General features: G+C 44.3%; 1 protein-coding gene across 1 annotated transcript in view; it reads right to left on the bottom strand.

Moving 5' to 3' along the window:
- Positions 1–12880: 12880 nt before the first annotated feature.
- Positions 12881–22685, bottom strand: part of gpc4 (glypican 4) — a 31827-nt gene continuing 22022 nt past the window's right edge. The window contains exons 3-9 of the mRNA XM_034223216.1: positions 17855–18252; positions 17447–17612; positions 16522–16652; positions 16294–16440; positions 16080–16204; positions 15819–15991; positions 12881–15728 (exon numbers count right to left, since the gene is read on the bottom strand). Coding sequence (XP_034079107.1) covers positions 15496–15728; positions 15819–15991; positions 16080–16204; positions 16294–16440; positions 16522–16652; positions 17447–17612; positions 17855–18252 — 1373 coding nt within the window. The 3' untranslated portion in view covers positions 12881–15495. The remainder of the gene's footprint in view (positions 15729–15818; positions 15992–16079; positions 16205–16293; positions 16441–16521; positions 16653–17446; positions 17613–17854; positions 18253–22685) is intronic.

The raw sequence follows: 22685 nt of genomic DNA on the forward strand, positions 1-22685 counted from the left end.
GAGGGGCTATTGCTCTAAACTGGAAAAAGGGCCTCCCCCCCCGAAAAAAAACACAAGACCTTTTTTTAATGTAAAAGAAACCAAATGATTATTACATCAACTAAATTGAACGGTAATTCACATCTCATAACAAAATAAGCTAAGGCGACTACTTGCATTCGGTGACTTAATTTCAAAAATGAAAATCAGGGAAATGTTTTGTTTTGCGGTCCATATCTCATTAAAATATCTAATGTTAGTAACTATTAAAGACAAAATGGGGACAATTCTGTTCTAATGTAGTTTGACCATTGTAACTGCTGTGCAGTCCAGACATACTGATAAAATAGGGCCTCTAACCAGGGGTTAAATTGGGCCGGGGCTGTCCGGGGCTCAGCCCGGCACATAGGACGATGCTCTGACGTCATCGCCCTCGCTCATTTGTCATTTGTTTAAGCCATAATGTCAAAACATCTCTCGTTCTTAATATAGACTTTATTTAGGGTCGATATGTGTTGACTTTAAAATTTAAAATAGCAGATCTCTGTGACAGGATATCGTTTTTCTGCTTAGTGAACGTGTGTCTCAGCTCCGATCAGGAGCTGCAGCACCGTGGCTCCTTCGTGCAGAGAGTCTGCAGTGGTACCGCCAAACCCCCGACCCGTCTTGTAACACGGAGCCCGTTTCCTACACCATCAGGGCCGGTTCTAACCAATTTGCTGCCCTAGGCGAGATTTTAGCTGGCGCTCCCCCCTGCCAGAAAATCGTTCAGTAGAACAAATAAAAGTATCCAAGGAATACACAATAGAATATATAAAAAATAAATGAAAAATCTCTACAAAAGACCAATGCACTACAAAAACAGAAACGTATTGACATAGGTCATATACATCAAAAAGGCTTCAAATGTATTCAGTATTATATGAACATGTTTTAATTGGGGTGAGGACATCACATCCTCTAGGGGGGTCCGGGGGTATGGAAGAAATGTTTGAACATTTAAAGTAAAATGCTTCAATCTGGTGCACTAAGAGCACACATTACTAGAGACCTGATCTAGGGGGTACAACTCTAACGGCCCGTCCACACAGCGGCGTGCGTTGAAGCTTGCCGGCGGGCGTGTCTGAAACTCGACCAACAACAAATCACATGAATCTCCCGCCCCTGACATACAAGCAGCGGTTTGATTGGCTAGAGCTTGTACTGGCATATGATTCGATTGGCTGACGCTTCTGCCGTGGCTTCAAAACTTGAACATTGCTCAACTTTTGCAGCGAGCCACGCCAGCAAAGTGACGTCACCCCATTCAAAGTGAATGGTGAAGCTTTCAACGCACACTGCTGTGTGGACGGGCCGTAAAACACCCATATGAAAAAGATTGGTTTACATTTTAATAATCAAATAAGTATGTGAACAAAACCAATAACCTACCATAGCTACCATAGCCTATGCCAAAAAACGGCCCTGACTTAACCTAACAACTTATTTAATTTGTTTTCACAATTACTAATGTCATGTTTTTTTTTATTCTTGAAGAGAATGTCTTTTTTTCTGGCATTCTTCCAGGATTAACAAAAATAAGAATAACATTGTGAACAATCTTTGAAGTAAATGGCTGTTGTTAAACGCTTCCCACATTTACTTCAATCGTACAACAGAAAAGATAAAAGTATCCAAGGAATACACAATAGAATATATAAAGAATAAATGAAAAATCTCTACAAAAGACCAATATACTACAAAAACAGAAACGTATTGACATGTTGGTAATATACATCAAAAAGGCTTCAAATGTATTCGGTATTGTATGAACATGTTTGAATTGGGGTGTGGACGTCACATCCTCTAGGGGGGACCGGGGGTATGCCCCCTCAGGAAGAAATGTTTGAACATTTAAAGTAAAATGCTTCAATCGGGTGCGCTTTGAGCACACATTACTAGAGACCTGACCTAGGGGGTACAACTCTAAACACCCATATGAAAAAGATTGGTTTACATTTTAATAATCAAGTATGTGAACATAACCTACCATAGCCAATAGCAAATAAATGCAACTTATTTTATTTTTGTTGTTCATTCATATCTTATTTTACCTAGTTAACGTTTATTTATGCATATTTTTGTATCTCTCAAGTTTTAAACGATATTTTTGGTTTACTGTCCTATAGTATACATTGAAATGATTTCAAACCTGTTTATCCCAATAATTATAAAAGAGTGCCTTGGAAATATTTGCTTACATAAATTGCATTTATCTCTCTCGCTCGATCCCACACCCACTTTGGCTGTGAGCTGCGGACGCCTGATAAGCCAACACCCCCCACTTTCATCACTTAAAGCGTCCATCGTACGGGGCAAATGAAAAGTGTAACCGGGGTGAAAAGGGTGTTACCTTGACTTAATTATGAATGCTGTTACATCAAGGCTGAAAATTAGGATGTGCGCAAACAGTCAAAATGTTTTTTTCCCTCCCAGAGCTGCCAGCGCAGCGCCCCCCCCCCCCCCCCCCCCCCAGATCTGGCGCCCTAGGCGACCGCCTATGTCGCCTATGCCAAGAAGCGGCCCTGTACACCATGCTAAATATGTCTGCATAAAGCTGAGTTATGATCGGTCATAATAACACAGAATTTGGTGATGATTAAATAGTTTACAGTGAGATTTACTCCCATACTTTTGGCCATACTCATGCAGCCCTACAAATGAATTGAGATTTCCACACAAATGTTCTTTAGCAAGTGTGCAGAGCAGTGTTGATTTAAAAAAGCAATTTGAAGGTTGGATATTTGTAAACCTTTTTTTGTGTATACATATTCATAATTTAAGATGTAAATGAATTCCAGTTTATTTGTAGTACTTTCTATTTTTATTGTGACATTTGGTGGCATCAATGTCTGCATTTGATACAGATAATGGAGCAGTTGCTTTAGGGCCACAGTGTAGGCCAGGCATCCTCAAAGTCCGGACTCCGGTCCGGATCCGGACCGAACCACAACTGTCTCTGGACTCTGAGCAAATTATACTTGTCATATGTATTATCTGTGTCATCTGTGAGACATTGCCACAACGCAACGAGTCAAAATGATCCACTGTCTGTGTGTGTCTGTCAACGCATTGGTCCAATCACATTCAGCATCCCGTCAGCGTTTTTTCCCCCCAAACAATCTGCGAATCAGAGGCACAGTAGGGCGGGTCTTCGCGGAATGCGGGTGGGAAAAATGTGTGTCTCGTCTCTTTCCACCTGTCTGAGTCAGAGCGAGAGTTTAAAAAAAAAAAATTCAGAGCGAGAGTTAACAGCTCGTCTAGTTCCATCTGTACTGTAGCTAGTAGCCTAGTTTCACCTACCGGGGTGGCAACTGACACCCTAAAAATAGGCCTTGCCACCCCAGCTGCCACCCCAGTTGGCAGCTTTGTTTTGAAAGAAAAGTTGTGGCTCATCGGACATTTATGAGAGAAAGTCTCTAATGTCCGAGTGCAAGTGAATGCAGCACAAGATGCACGTCATGTAAGCCCTCCCCCGGTCCTGGCGCGAGCGTGGACATATATGATTGGCGGCGATTTCATTTGAACGGGACGGCGCAAAACGAGAAGCCTTTCGGACCCAAGCACTGAAGGAATGAGGTAGTTGCGGTCTACAATGAAGAAGAGACTGTCAGTTTGGCTGCACTCAGCATTGAATCAAAACGCACTACAGCTGTTGATCTTAATACATTTGTGAGGCGTTTTGCTGAACAAGATGGTAATCGCTGCATTCAGCTGTAATAGACATGTCAACTTGATGCTCTGCTCACGGATGAGCATACAAAACTATTAAGATGATGACCTTACGTGTGTATATTTTTTTCTTTGAGGGGGTCTGCCCCCAAAAAACAGTTTCAAGTCCTGAGAAAGTCAAATCAGACGGTGTGTAAAACTACACTGCCCAGCCAACAGAAAGTAACCACTTTGATTGAACTAGGCCAGTAGGTAAGGACTTTCCACTGGATAATAACTGAAGTATAAAAGAATGCATGACTGAAGTGATGGAGACCATGTTGAAGGCAAACACAAAGAGGAAATAACAGGTCAAATCAAGCAAATCCCCCTCTCAGATTCCACAGCAACCAGAAGAACATACATACTGGCTGGTGATTTGATTAATCAGCTTTGTGATGGAATAAAAAATGCACAGTGCATTTCCTTAGCTGTGGGTGAGTCCACTGACACCACTGACAATGCTCAGTTGCTGGTGTTTGTGAGTTTTTATGATGAGGCAAAGGGGGAGTTTGTTGAAGATGTGTTGGGCCTGACGAACCTCAGTGGACACACAAGGGGGCAAGACATTTATAAAGCAATAATGGGAATGCTGAATGAAAGAGGGTGCAGCTACCTTTATTCATAACTGTGCAGCTCTTACACTGCGACTGAGGGATCAAGCACAGACACAATAACAATGAAAACTGCTGCATACAGATTATTTTTGTTTTTGCAACCTCGTGTTAAGATTCTTGTTGCAATTGTTTAAAAGTTTGAATGACCGTAATAAACGGACCTTTGTCTTATTGAAACATTTATTTTGGACCTTTTATTTTGGAGATTTGTATTTGAGTACCCCTGGTGTAGGCCAATATCCCTTAAGGTCAAATAATGAGATCCTCGACCTCCGCACCCCCCCCCACCCCCCCCCCCCCCCCCCCCTCTCGCACCTCCACACAGAGCCCCCCCCCCCACATATAAAATCCCAACTTAACCCCTGCTTCTAACTAGGCTACCTTAAATAAACTCACTAATTAATGAAACCAGTTCAATACGCATTATTCTTATTCTTATCATAATGAGCGCAGCCAGTAAGGTATCTAATTACTTATTTAGGCTATTTAGTATTCCGTAACTTAATAACAGAGATGGTCAAACTAAAGTGGTAGAGACATGGCAGAAATTCTACAATGAAGCGGGACAGTGAAGTATTCACCCATGAGAGGGCGATCAAGAAAAGAGAGCGAGCGGCCCCGTTGACGGAGTTTACAGATGAAAAGACACACAATCACAACAAGTAGGCTATATTTAGGTGTTTTTTTGTAAATAACCAACGGTATCAAGAGGAAGTAAAGTCCCCTGGTTTGTCCCTTATACCCTAACTGCCATGAGAAAACTCAAAATCAAGTTTCCAAAATCCGACACTGAGGTGGTCTTAACGCACCGGCAGATGACAGCGCTGACAAAGTGCGTTTCCCGCAGCGAGACGCTACTAATTGTGGGCTTATCATGTTGATTCGGCCACAACAGAAAAAATAAAAAAATTAATTCTCGCTCTCTCCAGAGGGGCAGGTCAGCCAAAAAGGCCAAACGGGCCGTTGCCCTGGCAACATTAGCCCGTACCTGTGCATTTTTGGCGTGAGAATAGTTTGGGCAGCGTGAGAGCGTGAGATTGAGAGTGAAAGCGTGTGTCACACGCCAGATGCGTGAGAGTTAGCAACCCTGATGTAGTATAATATTTTACAAATTATGAATTACAGCAAACATGTGCAATATATCCATTATTACAGCTCCGTGGGCAGTAAGGCGATATGGTCCGTTGTTATTGTGCATCCATGGGTAAAGAGAAACTCATGTAGTATTGAACACGTAACATGAACGTGCCGGGCGGCGCGGTCCCGTGGGTTAGATGCGCGTTCATAATGCAGAGGGAAATAACTCTCAGAATAACGTTATTAGCACATTTTTACAACTTGAGGAACGAATGTTTTTAATAAGGGCTATACAAACGTTCATACTGGGTAGTTTATTTAGTTAAAAAATTATCCAACGAGTTACAGACCACTCTTTCCCAATGTAAGTCAATGGGAACAAGTGTTTCCGGGCCCAGCAACCTAAAGGAAGTGTAGTACCGCCGTTTGACCAGCACGAATATTCTCATCAGACTCCGGCGCACTTCCTGGGGGCTTGGTTGGGCACCCCTGGGTTGCGTTCCGATAATCCAAAAATCAGCTCCTAAATTCTAACTCTATCTCCTATTCCTTGACCTCTGAGTGAAACGTCACGGGGTTAAGGGATAGTGGATAGGAGAATTCAAAAGGACTTAGAAGAAGAGACCGCAGTACTTTAGAGAATCCGAATGCACTTTCACTATCCGACGTGTTTATGATGCGCCAGCGGACGTCATGAATGTGCGTCTGCTGCTGTGGGGAAACTATGGAAACTACAGTTTTCTATACAGCGGACTACAATATGGATGTTCAATAAGAACGAGGGACTACTGTAAACTCATCTAGAGACTCTGCACCGTGCTCTGATGCTGTTGCTTTATGCTTTATGAACGTGGACAACAGAGAAACATATTCTTCATGACCAAAGTTGGAATTGAAATAAAAAAGGAAAGTGAAACTTATGCTCGTCACCCTCTCCCTCTGGTCCACATTAATACAAATGATCCCGATACGTATGATTGATGAAAAGATCTTAAAATCAATACAAATGTATTTATTATAAACGTTAGTCCTTAACATCTATCACTGTGTATATCACCATTCAAACATCTTTTAAAAGTTGAGCAAACCCCACACAGCTCAGTGAAGACTGTGAAATGTTGACTTTATTTGATCATTTCAGTAAAAACTAACGTTCATATTTCTCTTTTTGATTATAATACTGATGAACGTTCATAAAAAGCACTTTGGCAACTTACCACATACGTTTTAAAATGCTTAATAAGCACCGTAACTTTCATGATATAATTTCTCCGTCACAATCGGTTGTTTCCGTGAACGGCCGACTGTTGAGTGACGGCAAATGCTGAGGCTGCAATGCATTGTGGGGCAGCATTTTCTCCTCTCCTTTCGGTTTGGGGGGTCCAGTGGTTCCTAAGCTAAAGGAGGTTATAAAGGAAGTTTGAAACCTCCTTTCCTTTCATTTGGAGAATTGGAACGGCACGTATCATGGCTGCCACTGAGGGACTTCCAGGTCATTTAACTCCGTTAGGAAGGTTCCTAAGCTAAATGGACTATTGGAATGCAACCCTGGTTTATATCATGCAGTCTGTTCTTCTTCTCTGTTTTCTGGTTGTTGCCTCTTTTGAATGACGAATACACACTACCGCCGCCTGCTGGTAAGGAGAGTTATTGCCACTCATGCACTGAAGTCTTTGCGGTGTGTTCCCGTGCGACACATGGCCAAGACGCAGGAGGACACGGCGACGCAACAGTCGGCTTCGGCGAGTTCTCTGGTGTCTGCTTGGTGTGTCAGGGCCTTTACTCCAAACTGCAAAATATATGAATTAACACACTCTCACTCTCTCTTTGACCAGTAGCGTGGCGTGGGGAAAAATGTAGGGGAAGCCCATTTTTTGGGTCGGGGGGGGGGTCAATAACGTAACCAGATGAGTGATTACAGCGCCTGGTATCATTTGACACACATTTGTATCACACAGATGCAGGACTTGCACACGCCTGTTATCTAACCGACAGGTCCGCACGCACTCTCCAGCTGAAACTCTCTCCTTATTAATTTAAGCATTTTACTTATTAATGTATGCAGACAATCACACAATCTATGTAATTTTTGGATTTACCGTGCCTCTCAATTGCCCGTGACAGGTCGATGAATCCTGAAGTTGCCCAAGGATTGTTCAGGGAGCACGAATCCTTGTCAAAAAGAAGACATGGCCAGCAAAATAGACGCTGAAGTTTAGCGCTTCCAGTTAGCCACTCCGTGCGGACATAATTGTCCTCATTGAACGTCCGATTATCTCCCTTTTTCCTCTGTGTACACACAGCTCGAGTGCGAGCATTGGCCTGTCATCTGATTTAATTTTTAGTTGCTGCTGTAGCGGAAGTTTAGTAAAGTTATGTTTGATTAAGTACGCCAAATCTCCACCCTCCATAATGCTTCATTTGCTTGATAATTTCTAACGGCGGTGATGACAGTATTAAAACTGATGTTGATGTGATTTGATTGGATGGCAGTGTCCAATCAAATCGCCAGCCGCCAGCCGCCTCTGAAGGGAAGCAAGAGGCGGCTGGCTTCCCTTGGCATGGCCCTGACCAATCACAGGTTGGCAGGGGCATCACGTGGGCCTCATCTGATTGGTCAATCCCTCCATTTTTTTTCACCAAAGGAAGCCAGATTCGGCTGGCCTCCTCTCGCAGCAGAGAGTGCAATCTACTGTTTCACCATAATATCTAGAGGGGCGCTGTTTGTTTGACTCTTTGTAAAATACTCAATGAGAATGGGAGAGAGACGGGCCGGCAGCAACACACAGCAAAGGAGAATTATCGTAACAAAACAAAGTGTTTTTATTTATTTATTTAAATTATAACTACAATCCGAAAAAACAGGGGAAGCCTGGCTTCCGGGAGAAAACGCCACTGTCTTTGACTCTATTTCGGCCTGACACACCAGGCCGAAATCGGCCGTTTTCGTTAAGGCCCTGACACCAAGGGCGCCGGAAGCGGGGGGGCAAGGGGGCCATTGGCCCCCCCACTTTTCAGCCCTGCCCCACATTTTCTCAGCGGCAGATGCCGTGTACAAATCCCGTTTCAATAATTCCCCTCTACTCTAAAGTCACATCTAAAACGCGATCTGATCTAGCTGTGTATATTTTGTTATTTTTGATTGTTATATTCAATCTCATTAGCTACAGGCATTTTTGAAGCTTGTAAAGGGAAGATGACAGCTCACCTCTTACGTGCCACTCTGCTCTTCCACAGCGCCGCTCCCCCTCCCTCCCGCTGAAATTATGAATGTAAGGTCTATAGTAAACATAGATAACACGGCAGGGTCCGTTACAGTTTGTTTTCATCTGATTTCAATTAAACAAAGTCTTGGCTCTCAGAATATTATACTTGTTTCGGCAAATTCAGATGATACAACTTTGAAGCTTGTAACGGCATAATTACAAGCGGAGAACGGAGTAACTTAACGTCACAGCAGGCATAACAACAGCCGGTGTACACAAAATACACAAACACACACACATGTACACACACACTCGCGAGCTTCCCTCAGACCAGTAATCCAAACGAAAATATCTTCTCTCCGTAGTATTTTGATCATTTGCTCCGCTAATAATCAATCAGATCGATCCAGAGAAGAGAACACTTTGAAGGCCTTTTTCTCAAAATGATGACTCTAGTCATTATATAGGCTAATGTGACATAGCCTATTTTGCTTAATATTTGGAGTACAAAAACAATTCTGATATAATCAGAAAGCTAGGAATCTCCTCTTTCCAACAGTGTATACAACTCAAAATGTGTCTTCGGGTCAATGCAACTGATTTCGATAGAGCAGGTCACTTTGCATAAGGTAAAATAAAGCAGGCAGACATAACAGGAAGAATATGTAGGCTACATTTTAACCCAATCAAATAGGACATTGTCACACCATTCAAATGTATCCATGTAAATTACAACCAATAAAAAAGCTTAGATTTGTTTATTTGTTGTTGTTTACTTTATTTGTTAAGGGGTGGCCACAATCGCGGACATGCTGGCGGCACAGGGACGAGGCACGCAATCCCTCTTCAGTGAAGTGGACAAGCTTCTATGGCTGTATTTGACTGTGCTGATGTCCAATGCAACAGCTGAGCGGAGCTTCTCCAGCCTCCGTCGGTTGAAGACGTTCCTTCGTTCAACTAGCGCCGCTAGCTCACCTTCTCTTCCTCCACATCCACAAAGATTTGACCGACGGCCTGGACCTCAAAAAAGTGCTCCGGAGTTTCTGCTTTGCCAGTGAGCGAAGGGAGGTTTACTTTGGCAAAATGTAGAAAGATTAAGTAGGCTAGATTTAGCCACGTGGGGATTTTTGTTTTGCTTTACCCTATGTATTGTGGGACATTTGTTTGAAGGTTGCCCCACCCTCATCTGTTATTGGACATTTTAGTCATGTGATTTTAATTACACAACATCACAGCTTGTGTTACTGTTAACAAGATTGTTATGGCCTACGTTCTTTTCCCAACAATTGTTGTTTGGTTCGGTTAAATAAATAATTTATGTCCATTTCTTGAATTTCTTGAAATAAGTGTCATGAATTGCATTACCTGTAGCCATAGGCTACCTGACCGGTCTCAACGCTGTGTGTGTCCATCAAGAAACACGCTGTTTACAAGTAGTTCCAGGCTTCCAGCAAACATCCACTGATAAATTGCGATGTTAACAACCTCATGATAACCTCATATTTTTTTAACTTAGGATCATACCTGTGTTTAGTCTAGAAAAAGGTAGGCTAAATGTGTGCATTTTATTATGAAGTTGTGTATATTTACAGACTGTTGCAAAAACTAAGAAGCTTATAAACATCAGGTTTAAAACTAAAAGAGCTTTACAAAAAAGTAGGCTAACACAATTAAAGATGTATGGAGTTTTATTTGAGTTATTAATTTACATTTTTTGTCAAAGAGATGCTGATTTGAAACCGTTGTTACATACAGTTACGGCATTTCCTGTTTCTGCCGGAGAGAGGGGAGGCCGTCCCAAAGCTTGCTGCTGTATTTACTCCCTCCATCTGACAGGAGGGAGCCTCATGTGTCACACGGAGTTCACTCCGTCACGGAGGGGGAGTGTGTAGGGCGTGGTTTGGGATTGGGCCATACACACGCACTTTTTTGGCCCCCCCACTTCTAAAATGAATCCGGCGCGCCTGCCTGACACACCAAGCAGTCACCAGAGGACTCGCCGACGCCGACGTCGGCTGTTGCGTCGCGGTGTTCTCCTGCGTCTTGGCCATGTGTCGCACGGGAACACACCGCAAAGACTTCAGTGCGTGAGTGGCAATAACTCTCCTTACCAGCAGGCGGCGGTAGTGTGTATTCGTCATTAAAAATAGGCAACAACCGGAAGACAGAGAAGAAGAACAGACTGCGCGATATAAACAACAACAAATAGCATGTGCAAACTGCAGCCTGGTTATGATCCACTGCTGTCTGTCCGTCTTTGGTGCTCCACAACTTCCCGAAGGGGCAAGTCTCCTGTACCGGGTGTACTGGGTTCGCAGAGAATCCCACTTCTTCCTCAGCTCTTTCTCTGAAGCACACAAATAAACGATGTAAGCATTGTGGCTAGTTAGCATGTCCAATTCATATCTATATGCAGTGCCAAACTGCACAGCTAGCAACAAGATAACAACAAAACACAAGGTTGAAATAACAAATTACATTTCACGTTAACGTCACTGGACGCTGGCAAACAATAAAAAGCCAACAATATCTGCTAAAGAGCTCAATTGATGAAAAAGATAATCTTACCCGAGAAACCAAGTTGCGTTTCAATCTCTCGCCAGAGTCCGGTTTTCACTACTCGGTTCGAGTACCTTTTCTCTGTGATGTCGTACAGAGCTGGCCTCTCCTGGATCAATGTGATGAGCAGGTCTTCGTTTGCGTCATTCCAGATCGCCATGATGAGATGAAAATGAATATCAGTCTGTGTGTGCCTTCGTAAATCGTTTGTTTACGTCCCTCACTTCCGTTTCGCTTCTCATGCACTGATTCGCTAGCTGAACAGCCAATCAGAGTGATTGTTTGGTCCGACTGCCAGACGCCATGCATCGGGACAGGCAGTCCAAATAAGGCGTGTCACGGCCGACGGTGCGGGACACACCAAATTGAGTTTGGGCGACAGGACACGCTTCGTCTCCCGACTTACGAAAACAGCCGAAATCGGCCTGGTGTGTCAGGGCCTTTAGTCGGACGACGAAGCGTGCCCTGTCGACCAAACTCAATTTGGTGTGTCCCGCACCGTCGGCCGTGACACGCCTTATTTGGCCTTTCATGGCCGACGTGTGTTGGCCACAGGCCAAGACGCAAGAGAACACGCCGACGCAACAGTCGGCATCGGCGAGTTCTCTGGTGACTGCTTGGTGTGTCAGGGCCTCTTTGTCATAGGCGGAGTTTGACATTTTTGACTGACGTCAGTACACAGTCCCAACTATTGCGTGGGGGTGCTACGGATACAGTAGCAATAAAGCCAGCGCTTAAATTACATGTAATGTTATATTACTTACTATCTTATTATTTTGACCGAGTATTTAAAAACAATGACTTACTTTCTCTTTATTTTCACACAGTAGCTATCTCAGAATCCACTAGCCAGCGCTGCAGCTCCAGCATCAAACCACCTTTATTTAGGATGGAGTGCAGAGAAAAGGGTCAGGTGGAGTTGAGGACTGCAGAGAGAAGCTGCTCTGTAGTCTGGTGGAAGGGCAACATTTACTTCACCTGCCAGACAGCAGCAGGGTGAACGGGCTGGGGCAGAAGTTGGTATTGACCCAATAACATCAACATGTATAAAAATGTTTCACATGTGTGCTAGAATTTACAGCATGATCATAAACAAATTGTGCATAGTTGAGGGGCAGTAAGGTATGAGAGACAGCGTCTGGAAACACACAGGACACATATGGTCGACTGAAAGAAAAGTGAGCTGCTGGAGTCCTTTCACACATGAGGGATGATCAGGAAATAGCTTAATACCTGAAGTGATCATTGAATAATTATTTAATGGAATGTAATGTGTGATTTTTACTATTTTAAGTGGATATACTGTACATCTGCAAATGTAACGTGTCAAAAAAATATAGTCAATGCAAGGAAAAAAAAATACAGAAACAAAAAAGAATTCCCTTTTAGTAGATAAGACATTTGTTCCACAATATTTGACCACATTTAAGAGACCGAAGCCATACAAATGTAAAGAATGTTAGCTGTTGTGTTTGTCTTGATTAAAAAGTTATGTGTAGTGAAACTCCCTAACACAACCAAGTCAATTGTTCTTAAAGGCTTCACTGTATTCCTGAAAAGAAAAAAACACAAAGCCAGCATTTTTAATCATCTCTATTTAGACAGAAAAACATAAACTTTGACTGCTTTTTTGTGACTCTTACCTGAACCTGTGGACATTTAGAGAAAAAAGAACAAGACCATTCACAACAGTTTAAATATTGGCAGTCTTTATTTGAACAAGACTAAGAAATGTTGTTTAATATACATTTTCTCTTACAATTGAACATCTATCTCATCTTGTTTTAACATAACATTTAGGAGATACTCTGACAAGTAAAAATCTGGTGTACTGTTACGGCCTCTTTTAGAGACATCTAAACCGGCTGTTCTTTATTTACACTTTTTTTTTTTGTATTCTTCTCAGTCAGTCACTCATTTAGAAAATGAGTCCTTTCTGTTCTTGTGGGCCGAGGGCTGATGGAAGGCTTTCGATACCGACTGCTCTGCGGATCGAATGAACAACATCCAGCAGCCGGACCAACTCCCGCCTGCTGGAACATGTTGCTGCCCTGGCCCGCAAGCACAGACATTTACCATCGTAACCGCGACTCTGACTCTCAGAAAGTCGGGTTTCTTCACACTCGACATAACTTCCTCCACATGACGTGAACACATGCATAAGCCCTGCTAGAAATGTAGGTGGAAACACAAAAAACAAACTGGTGACGGGCGGAGGTAACCAAGTTGCGGAACACAGCGTATCTTTCTTTTTAAATTAAGGCTTCTGTATTTTTTACTTGGGTTGCTTAGCCGTTTTCTCAAAGTCTAGTTTTTATATTTTATATCGATGTCCTTGTTGATTAAATTGGTGACATCACTTCACTGCTTTTTGAAAGAAAATGTCATGCAAGTTTTACAATCAACCTGTCAATTTCAAAGCGTAAAGAGGCACAAGCATTATTCACCATCTGTAACTGCGGGACATGTTTTCAGTTTTTACAAAATGCATATTCAGAGCATGATTCAGAGCCTCCAAATCCAATCTAATCAATTAGAAATCAATTATTTTCACCTAGGTTTTGCATATCGAAACATGAATACTGTATTTTGGATCATCTATGTCAGTTCTAAAAGCATGTTTTGCAATGAAGTTAAAATACATGCATAAGTTACTATACACAACTCAAGGCAGCATCATTTTAAAGATGAAATAGCAACTTGTCATCAAATTAAAAAGGTATAAAAAAACAATCTTGTGTTGTGCTGGTCAGCTGTTAACATCCTCAAGATATGGAATCCGAGCAGAGAAAAAAACAAACATCTACATTATATTTTTTTTACCTCAAGAAGTTGCTGATAATGTACCAAGGATAAAAGAAAAGATCAGGCACCATACATTGCATTCAATTTGGTAGCACTTGTGACAATACTTCAACATTCCACCTGCAGTAGAAATGATGAGGATGAGGATAGGTCGATCAAATGAGTCCGTTTATACCCACGCACGCCGCTAAAGAGGCACGAGTGAGTATTATGGAACGGGGGATGTTGGCTGACAGAAAAAAAAAACGAGCACCAAAAAAAAGGTGCACACTGACCGAAAGTGCCCCCGATATCTGTGCACATCGTCCTCTTCCACCACCTAAAAAACTAGCAGTAAAATCCACTGTAGTACCTAATATATATCTTCATACCAAAAATAGCTAAACATTACAACACCTCTTCAACATAAAACCCTGTATTAAAATAATCTTTTTCTTGATTTCATTTGATCAAAGCACTGTCTTTTGTTTCTCTTCTCTAGTTTTAATGTGAACATACGTGTCGCCGCCTTTCTCTTGTCATACAATAAGACTGTATAGAGTCAGATCCTCCCGCGCTGACCTGAGCTTTACAGTACCAAAAAAAAGGGGCTTTCAGGACTTGTCAGCTTTTGCCTTCTCTAGGGTTAATGCCAGGGGGAGTCGTCCTCCTTCCACGCCAGCTACCTTTCACCGACTCTATCAGACACTTTCGACTCACTAGCTTGCGTTGACGATGAGAGCATGCATGAGGTATGACCCTACGGTTGAACTGTTTACGCTGAGGAAACAAATGAAGGAAATGAAAAGTTGTTGTAATGCTCCCAAAATGCTCTTCTAGAAAATGATTCCATCCCCGGGTCAAACATAAATACCTGTGATGTCACTTCTATCGCTGTATTTCTGAGAATTTACTTAACCCGTCTCTCCAAAGCGAACAAACGCTTGGACTTTTCTTCAGTTGAGGCTTGTAAATGACACACACTTTGACAGTATGCGTATCTAATGATTGTTTTTGAATTGTTGATTTATAAAATCAGATGATTTGTTGATCTCCGAATAAATGAAAGAAAGAGCATCCTCAGAAATATGAAGATATGTCGCACCACAGGCACTCCATGTTTAACCAAACATCTGGCTCTACTAAGATATCCGATGGCAATCATTGAAGAAGGCACACAAGGGTATATGAGATTAATTTGCCAAAACAAGTATATGATGTCTGTATGCTGCACGCAGAACCATAGTGGAGCTCCGAAAGAGCCATAAGAAGGTTTATCTGGGGGTAAAAAGGGGGAAGAGGTGTATCTCTTGGGAGGAAATGTTGCTGTACACTGATGTCCTTAAAAACATACAAACAAATAATTAAAAGTTATTGTAATATTGAGAAGAGTCTTTCCCCCCCCCAAATGGCGGACAGTCCAAGGTCCTGAAGGCAGTCTTTTTTTAAAGTCTCTCTGACAGTTTTCTCCTTCGCTCCGTCATTTCCTGGTCGTTTCTCTTCCTCTTCCTGCCCAGCCAGTTTTATCTCAAGTGGGGAGCGAGCAGGGCCAGGGCCAGCCCGCAGAGCGCCAGCGCCATGCCCCCCTGGGAGGCCACGCCCCTGTTCGATCTATCTTTGGCCAACACAGGAACCTGGGGTTTGCCAGGGTTCGGCGGAGTGGAGAAGTAGATGTCGTCCTCGTTGCATGATGGAGAGTCAGAGTTGTCAGAATTGCAACCGCTGCCGCTCCCCTCATCTCCACTGGTTTCCTCGTCTAGAAAAAATAAAAAGAGACCAGGGTCAGATTTGTTCAACTGGGGAATAACGTCATAGAGAAATAAATGGTGAAGTAAACCCTCCTCACCATTATCGACAGAGATGTCATTGCCGCTGTGTGCAGCCTTAAGCCAGGTGGTCATTTCCTTCAAAGCTGCGATCTGACTGCGGATCACGGTGTCCGGCTTTGTAATGTCAACCTCCACGTCAGGGTTTAATCCCTGATTGGCCAGTCCGTTGGCGATGACAACTGATTCGTACCTGTGTAGAGTAAGAGTCAATATTAGTCAAGATGTTGGATTATGTTACCTAAAATACAGCAACATTTTGATTCAGTGTGTTTTCGTACCTGCTTTTTGCTGTTCCGTTCCAGCACTCGTCCCCGGGTTCGATCCTCTCGCCTGCACACACCGTCTCCGGCAGCGTGGACCAGAACTTCTTTGCGTGTTTCAGCTTCTTCTTCACGTCAGTTGTCTGAGAAAAAGAAAGAAACATGTCAGACAGTTTACTTAAAGCTAAGCAACAGTTTTGGGGTCGTGCTTTGGGTTGTTTCTCGTCCGTACCAAGCGATCTAAACTGGTCCCGGCAGCGGTGGTGGGCCTGGCGTCGGGACTGTAAGGGCGGAAGCGTCCGTTAAAGCCGGTGTCTTTGATGGAGCGTTTGGAACGGAAGGCCACGCTTGGTTTAGGCTGCCCACATCCTTGAAAAACCTGTGATAAATAAAAGAAACTTAGTGGAAATTATCTCCTCATTTTCTGGTCTTTCTTTTTAAACAGTGAAATGATACCTACTTTCTGCGACACCTGCATGCTGTTCTCCTGCATGTTCATGATGGCCTCAGAAATCTTAACGTCGATGGGATCCATGACCGACTCGAAGTTAAAGGGGCCCTCGAGCCTCTCGGCCAGACTGAGCATGGCGTCTGAAAACCAGAACAGGAGAAATTAAATTAAAAAAGAGAAAAGGACATTTAGTCATTCTTCAAACATGGATCATGTAACAAAAAGCTGCCACTAGGGGGAAGCACACGCCCGAGAGAAGGAGATATTAGGGTGATAAAGAGCCCTCAGATTGTGGCAGAGTAGTAGGAGGCAGCAGAAACCAGACGACTACACAAATTCAGGTATCGCTGGTTCATAATCACGCAGGCCTGTCATGTGGAATAAATATAATACCTCCACAGAGAGTGGATACGCCACCCTGAGTGTAATGAAACTGATCTGTGTGTTTACACAACACAGGCGCTGCATTCATCCTGTGGGTCACAACATGTACACCTCCCTCTTCTCCCCGCACTTATACGAGACGGTAAAGAATGAGGGACGTGTTTGTACATGATTATATTTTACAGTAAACACCGTGTTGCTAGGTTGAAAATGCTCTTGCTTAAGTAGAGTGCAAAAATTACACTTGGGGGAAAAAATGATACATCTCTTATCTAATTAGCCCAGATCCATCACGCCACCAATCCCCATCATGTCATACTGGTTTCATGCCCACAGGGGGACAGAGGGGTGCATGTTTAGATAAGGCTGAAGAAGATTAGATCACACTTTAATGATTCTACGGTGATATACAAGCGCTGCAATGGCAACTTGTAAAAGGAACTCAGTAGCAGGGAGTTGTATACATACACTTTGGTGCCAAATCAAATAGCAGGGCGCACTCTGGGGCGGGTTAGTCTAATAACGGCTGCAGGAGGTGTCCTTGACTTACCGAGGAAATTGTTCCATTCGGTGTCCAAGTCGGCCTGGTTGGCCAAACAGCCGCGCAGCACGTTCAGACAGTAGTTCTGGCAGGGCTTCAGCGCCACTTGGCCCGAGCAGTAGGGACAGTACAACATCTTCATGGCGGCTCGCACACAGCTGGGAGACGCGCTGACCTGGAGGAGGCAGAGGGCAGTTAGCATGCTGTTATCATCTCACCACAGCGAGAACACTCGTCCAGCACAATCCTGGAAAAACATGCCATACCAGAGCAGTCTGTGCTTTGTTTTCAGAGACTGTAATGGAACTCCAAATGTTTTTTTCCAAGATATGAAGTTAGAAACACAAAAAAAAAAGGACGCTTTCTGCAAAAACTTGGGTTATCAGGTTGACTGCTTCACGAGCACCTCTAACTTACCGTGGAAACTTTGTTGACCACGTCAGGCATGAGCGTCAGGCCCTTCACAAAGGTACGCGCGGCGACGAATGCGCGCGTCAGCTGGATGCGGAGTTTGCGCGGCACGTCTCCGAAGGGCTGCAGCTGCTCCGTGTGCCGGCTGACGCACTCCATGTAGGCGTCGCTGAACTCGTACTGCACGTTGACCAGCCGGAACATCCTCTCCAGGAGGTCGGCCCAGAAGTCTGACAGCATGGAGTCCAGGTTGACAGCGGTGCCGCCCGATACGTAGTACCTGGTCAGCGCCTCGAAGAAGTTCTTGAACAGCTCGGCGTTCTGCACGTACATCATCCCGTACGTCCGCACGAACATGTTGTGCAGCGACAGCTCTGCGTTTTTCAGAAGCTCACGGAAAAACTCTGGAGAAAAGACAGAGGAGGGGAGGGGGGGTTATTGAGAAGACCAAATGCTGAGGCTGCCAATAGAACAATAACATTTTCCATTGTTAACATTTCTTGTCTGTCTACAGGGTGGGATCTTTGTTGAAGATGTTACAAAGGAAATGGAATTTGTATGATGGATACCATATTGCTACAGAGACTGATTTTATCAATCTCTAACTCAATGCCTTCTTCTGATTTGACTTGTTTGGTCAAAGTGAATTCACACTTTGGGGGTTTTCCATTACAAAACATGAGGAACCACAAGCACATTGTGAGGTTTTCATCAAGTCATTGCAATATCCAGATTCCAGCTTCACCGCAGTTTATACAAATAAATAAACCATGGCTGTTGTCAGACAAAATAACATTCAAAAGTAACATTTTGCGAACACAAGGCTGTTTTATAGCACATCTAAAGATCAGGACACCTCACCCTTTGGCTTTATTCATGCGCGGCTGCCACCAGTTTAAGTGACGGTTATTCCACTTCACCTGTGCCCATGTCCTGACACTTTGAGTAGCTCAACAGAAACAGCTTAAGCATCAAATCTTGGATAAAAAGGCAAAGGAATGTATAGCGGGGAGGGGGACGGTTGGAAAATGGGGAGATGAGTGTTTGGGGGGTGAAAGGTGGAGCCGGAGCATCTCTGTCAGGCTGAACGAGGCTCTGTTGCCATTCAGCGGAGACGTCTCTCCACATCAAGCCGCTTCAAACTGACCACCATCAATGGCATTTTTCTGTTGTCACATTCCATTCGCTCTCCTTTCTCCCGGCTTGTCTTGGGACTGTCCTTCAGAGGCATTTTCAATAGGATTACTGAATAATGCGACCCCCGCCCATCCCCTCCCGTATGTGGACCTGTACCCCCCCATCCAGCCCCGCATCTCCCTCCCTCCGCTGCTTTCACTTCATCAGTTCCTTCAGAGAGCTCTCTTCACTAGAGACAGGGAACAATGACCTACTTCATCCTGAGGAATGTCCATCATCCCCCTCACCGCCTTCCCACCCCCAATAATCCAGGCCCCCCCTTCTCCCACGGACACCACCCACCCCCCCAACTTTCTTAATCTGTACAAAATGAGAATTCCTCGGAGTCTGTGAAAAATGCTTCACCTTCAGTCTCGTGTGCATGCAGGCATTCACTCGGCCCCTTTCACTCATCTCCATTTTTTATTTTATCCTCTCTACGTCTGCTCCCGTGTCCCCGCTGCAGATTCTCCGGGTGCCCTCTGCTTGGCTTTGAAATGTAAAGTTCCCATGCTCTCTCAGAGGGAATCACCACACACACACACACACACACACACACACACACACACACACACACACACACACACACACACACACACACACACACACACACACACACATCACACACACACACACACACACACACACACACACACACACACACACACACCACACACACACACACACACACACACACACACACACACACACACACACACACACACACACACACACTACACACACACACACACACACACACACACACACACACACACACACACACACACACACACACACACACACACACACACACACACACACACACACACACACACACACACACACACACACACACACACACACACACACACACACACAGTCACTTCCACTTCAGACTGACACACTAAAAAGAAAAAATGAGGGGGTGAGGGCGGGTTAAGTTGAGGGCTTTTTTAACTCCAAATCCCCACTGTGTCGCCAAGGATACCGGAAACATTGCAGCCCCCTCCATTTACCTCCCCGCCATCATTTGCCCCCCCCCACAACCAACACACACGCATACACACACAAAGCCAGGGGAGAGGGCACCAAGTTCCACGCTCCATTGACAGAGATTAAAACAAAAGGTTTCACCCCCCACCCCTGGAATGTCATAGTAGCCACAAGTTTAAAGTCAGTGAAAGGAGACGGAGGAGGAGGAGGAGGAGGAGGAGGAGGAGGAGGAGGAGGAGGAGGAGGAGGAGGAGGAGGAGGAGGAGGAGGAGGAGGAGGAGGAGGAGGAGGAGGAGGGAGAGGAGGCACGGAGGAGGAGGAGGCACGGAGCAGGAGGAGGAAGAGGCACGGAGCAGGAGGACAACCAGCAACTTCTCCATTTCCTTTCTGCAGTTTGTTCGAGCGGTAATGCATATGCTAAATAGATAAGCCCTGTAATGAGCTAGGACAAACCCAATGGTTAAAAAGATTGTAGCCTGTGCAGGGTGTGTGTGAGTGATGGCAGTATAAGGAGGGGGGGGGGGCTCTTTGGCTCAAGCAGAGGGTCTGAAGTATGAGCAGCATTACACAGGCATCTTGCATTGTCATTAAAAACAGTTTATGACGCGCAGCCGTCTGCCAACGGGCCGAGGAGCCGAGCACTCCCTCAGGTTTTTTTTCCATAAAAAAATGCGCCTGTCGCTCAGCCAAGGGTCTGAGAGAATGTGGGTGAAGGTTACACTGGGGGAGAATGTAAACTGTTGCGAAAAAAGTAAGTATAGGAGGACAAGTCCTGGTTTCCTGTGAGTATTCCTCCTTCCCTTTTCTCCCTCCCCTCAGCCTGTCATCGTTTCCACATGTTGCCGAGAAAAGGCCCCAAATGATGAGCGATGATCTTAGGCTCAATCCATCACAGAGGAGCTGACCGATCTCCTCCCACTCCTCCCTCCTACTTCCTCCTCCGAGGAGCTTCTCCCCCCTCCCCCCACCGTGTCCCTATAAACTCTGCTCCTCCCAATCCCCAGCAGTAATTGCATCCTATTTGTGCCAATTAGTCCCTGCGCTTCTCCCTTTTCTTATGGAATGGGATTCTGTCCCTCCTGCTGTTGGACTTTAGAGCTTCGGATGGATGTCTCTTGTGTGTGTGTGTGTGTGTGTGTGTGTGTGTGTGTGTGTGTGTGTGTGTGTGTGTGTGTGTGTGTGTGTGTGTGTGTGTGTGTGTGTGTGTGTGTGTGTGTGTGTGTGTGTGTGTGTGTGTGTGTGTGTGTGTGTGTGTGTGTGTCTGTCTGTCTGGAGACAAGGGGCCTTAATCCAAGTGCTTAAATCCCATAGGCCCTGCTCTGCTGGAAGGGGTCAGTGCAACAGGACAGACAGGCGGAGGCCAGGACAAACACACAGAGGGAGTGGAGAACTATTTCTGGCCCTGGTCTTAATTGGCCATGACTCCCAGCTCCGGGCGCATGATGAGAGCCTGCCTAATCACATACACCACTTCCTGTTAGTGTGTGTGTGTTGTTGTTGTTGTGTCTGTCTTAGTGTACAGATGCAGCTGTGTTTACGTTCATTGCACTTCTCGGGAACGATTAGCTTGCGTCATTGCCGTGAAAGTCCACCTCGGTAACAGCGATCCAATAAAGAACTTCCTGTGCTAGCTTCAGGGACAGGAAGTGTCTCCTTTAGGGTCTCCGTGTGACAACGGGAAAGAAAAGGATGGCAACCCGAGCCTGTCACAGTATCCAGTGAGAGGGACGGTCTAATGGCCCAGGTGGAAGAGAGCACAGCAGGCTTTGTAAAGAGATACCACATCTAACAGTACCTGCCTACAGTGATTTGGGGGGGGGGAGAAGGACTGCCCCGACTCAATAGCTGTTAAAGTTTTGTCCATTTCTATGTGTTTTTTGCTTGATTAAATGTTACATTTACAGCCACAATACAAAATAAATGTCAAAAGAATGATGTCTCTTGTATCAAGTTACTCAAAATACAAATAAAAAAGACCCAGAACTACTTCTTTTGTCTTGCTATCTTCTCTGATGCTTAACAGTCAGACAGGAACACATCCATTATTAAATGTGCAGACAAGAACTTCACCATGCAGCCCCTGTAGACCAAACGCAACGCGGCTACAAGACATGTTTCTGTCTGTCTTTCTTATTGTGCATGCACTGCTACGTTCTCAGAAGAAAAGACCACCCAGCAAGAAAAAGGTACATTTGTATATGCAACTGTACACTACCTTTAATGAAAAGATATTGCCAAATTAAGTAGTTAGTTAAATGACTAATTTTGGGTAATGTAAATCTGCAAAGATTATTAAATGAAAAAGCAAAGGAAAATCTACAAATATTTTCATATTCAAATAAAGACATTTTCTTTTCAAGTAGAAAATCACTTGTTTTAAACTAAATATTCACCAAGATGTGAATATTGTCAGGTTTTAGTTGTCTGTTAAAGTACGATGAATATATTTGGGTTGAGGACGTTTGGCTATGGACATTTTTGATGTGTTATTTTCTTATATTTTTGCTCTCATTTAAATAACAATTACATGAAAGAGATTGAAGTAATGCATACATTGGTCGACATGAACAGCCAGACTGTGCATGGTGGAAAGAGAAAGGATAGTTCTGAGGGGCAAGGAGAGGGTTTTTGGGAGCGTGGGGCATGAGATGGGACAAAGGGCAGTGCG

The sequence above is a fragment of the Gymnodraco acuticeps genome, unplaced genomic scaffold (assembly GCF_902827175.1).
Source record: "Gymnodraco acuticeps unplaced genomic scaffold, fGymAcu1.1, whole genome shotgun sequence".
Taxonomy (NCBI): Eukaryota; Metazoa; Chordata; class Actinopteri; order Perciformes; family Bathydraconidae; genus Gymnodraco; species Gymnodraco acuticeps.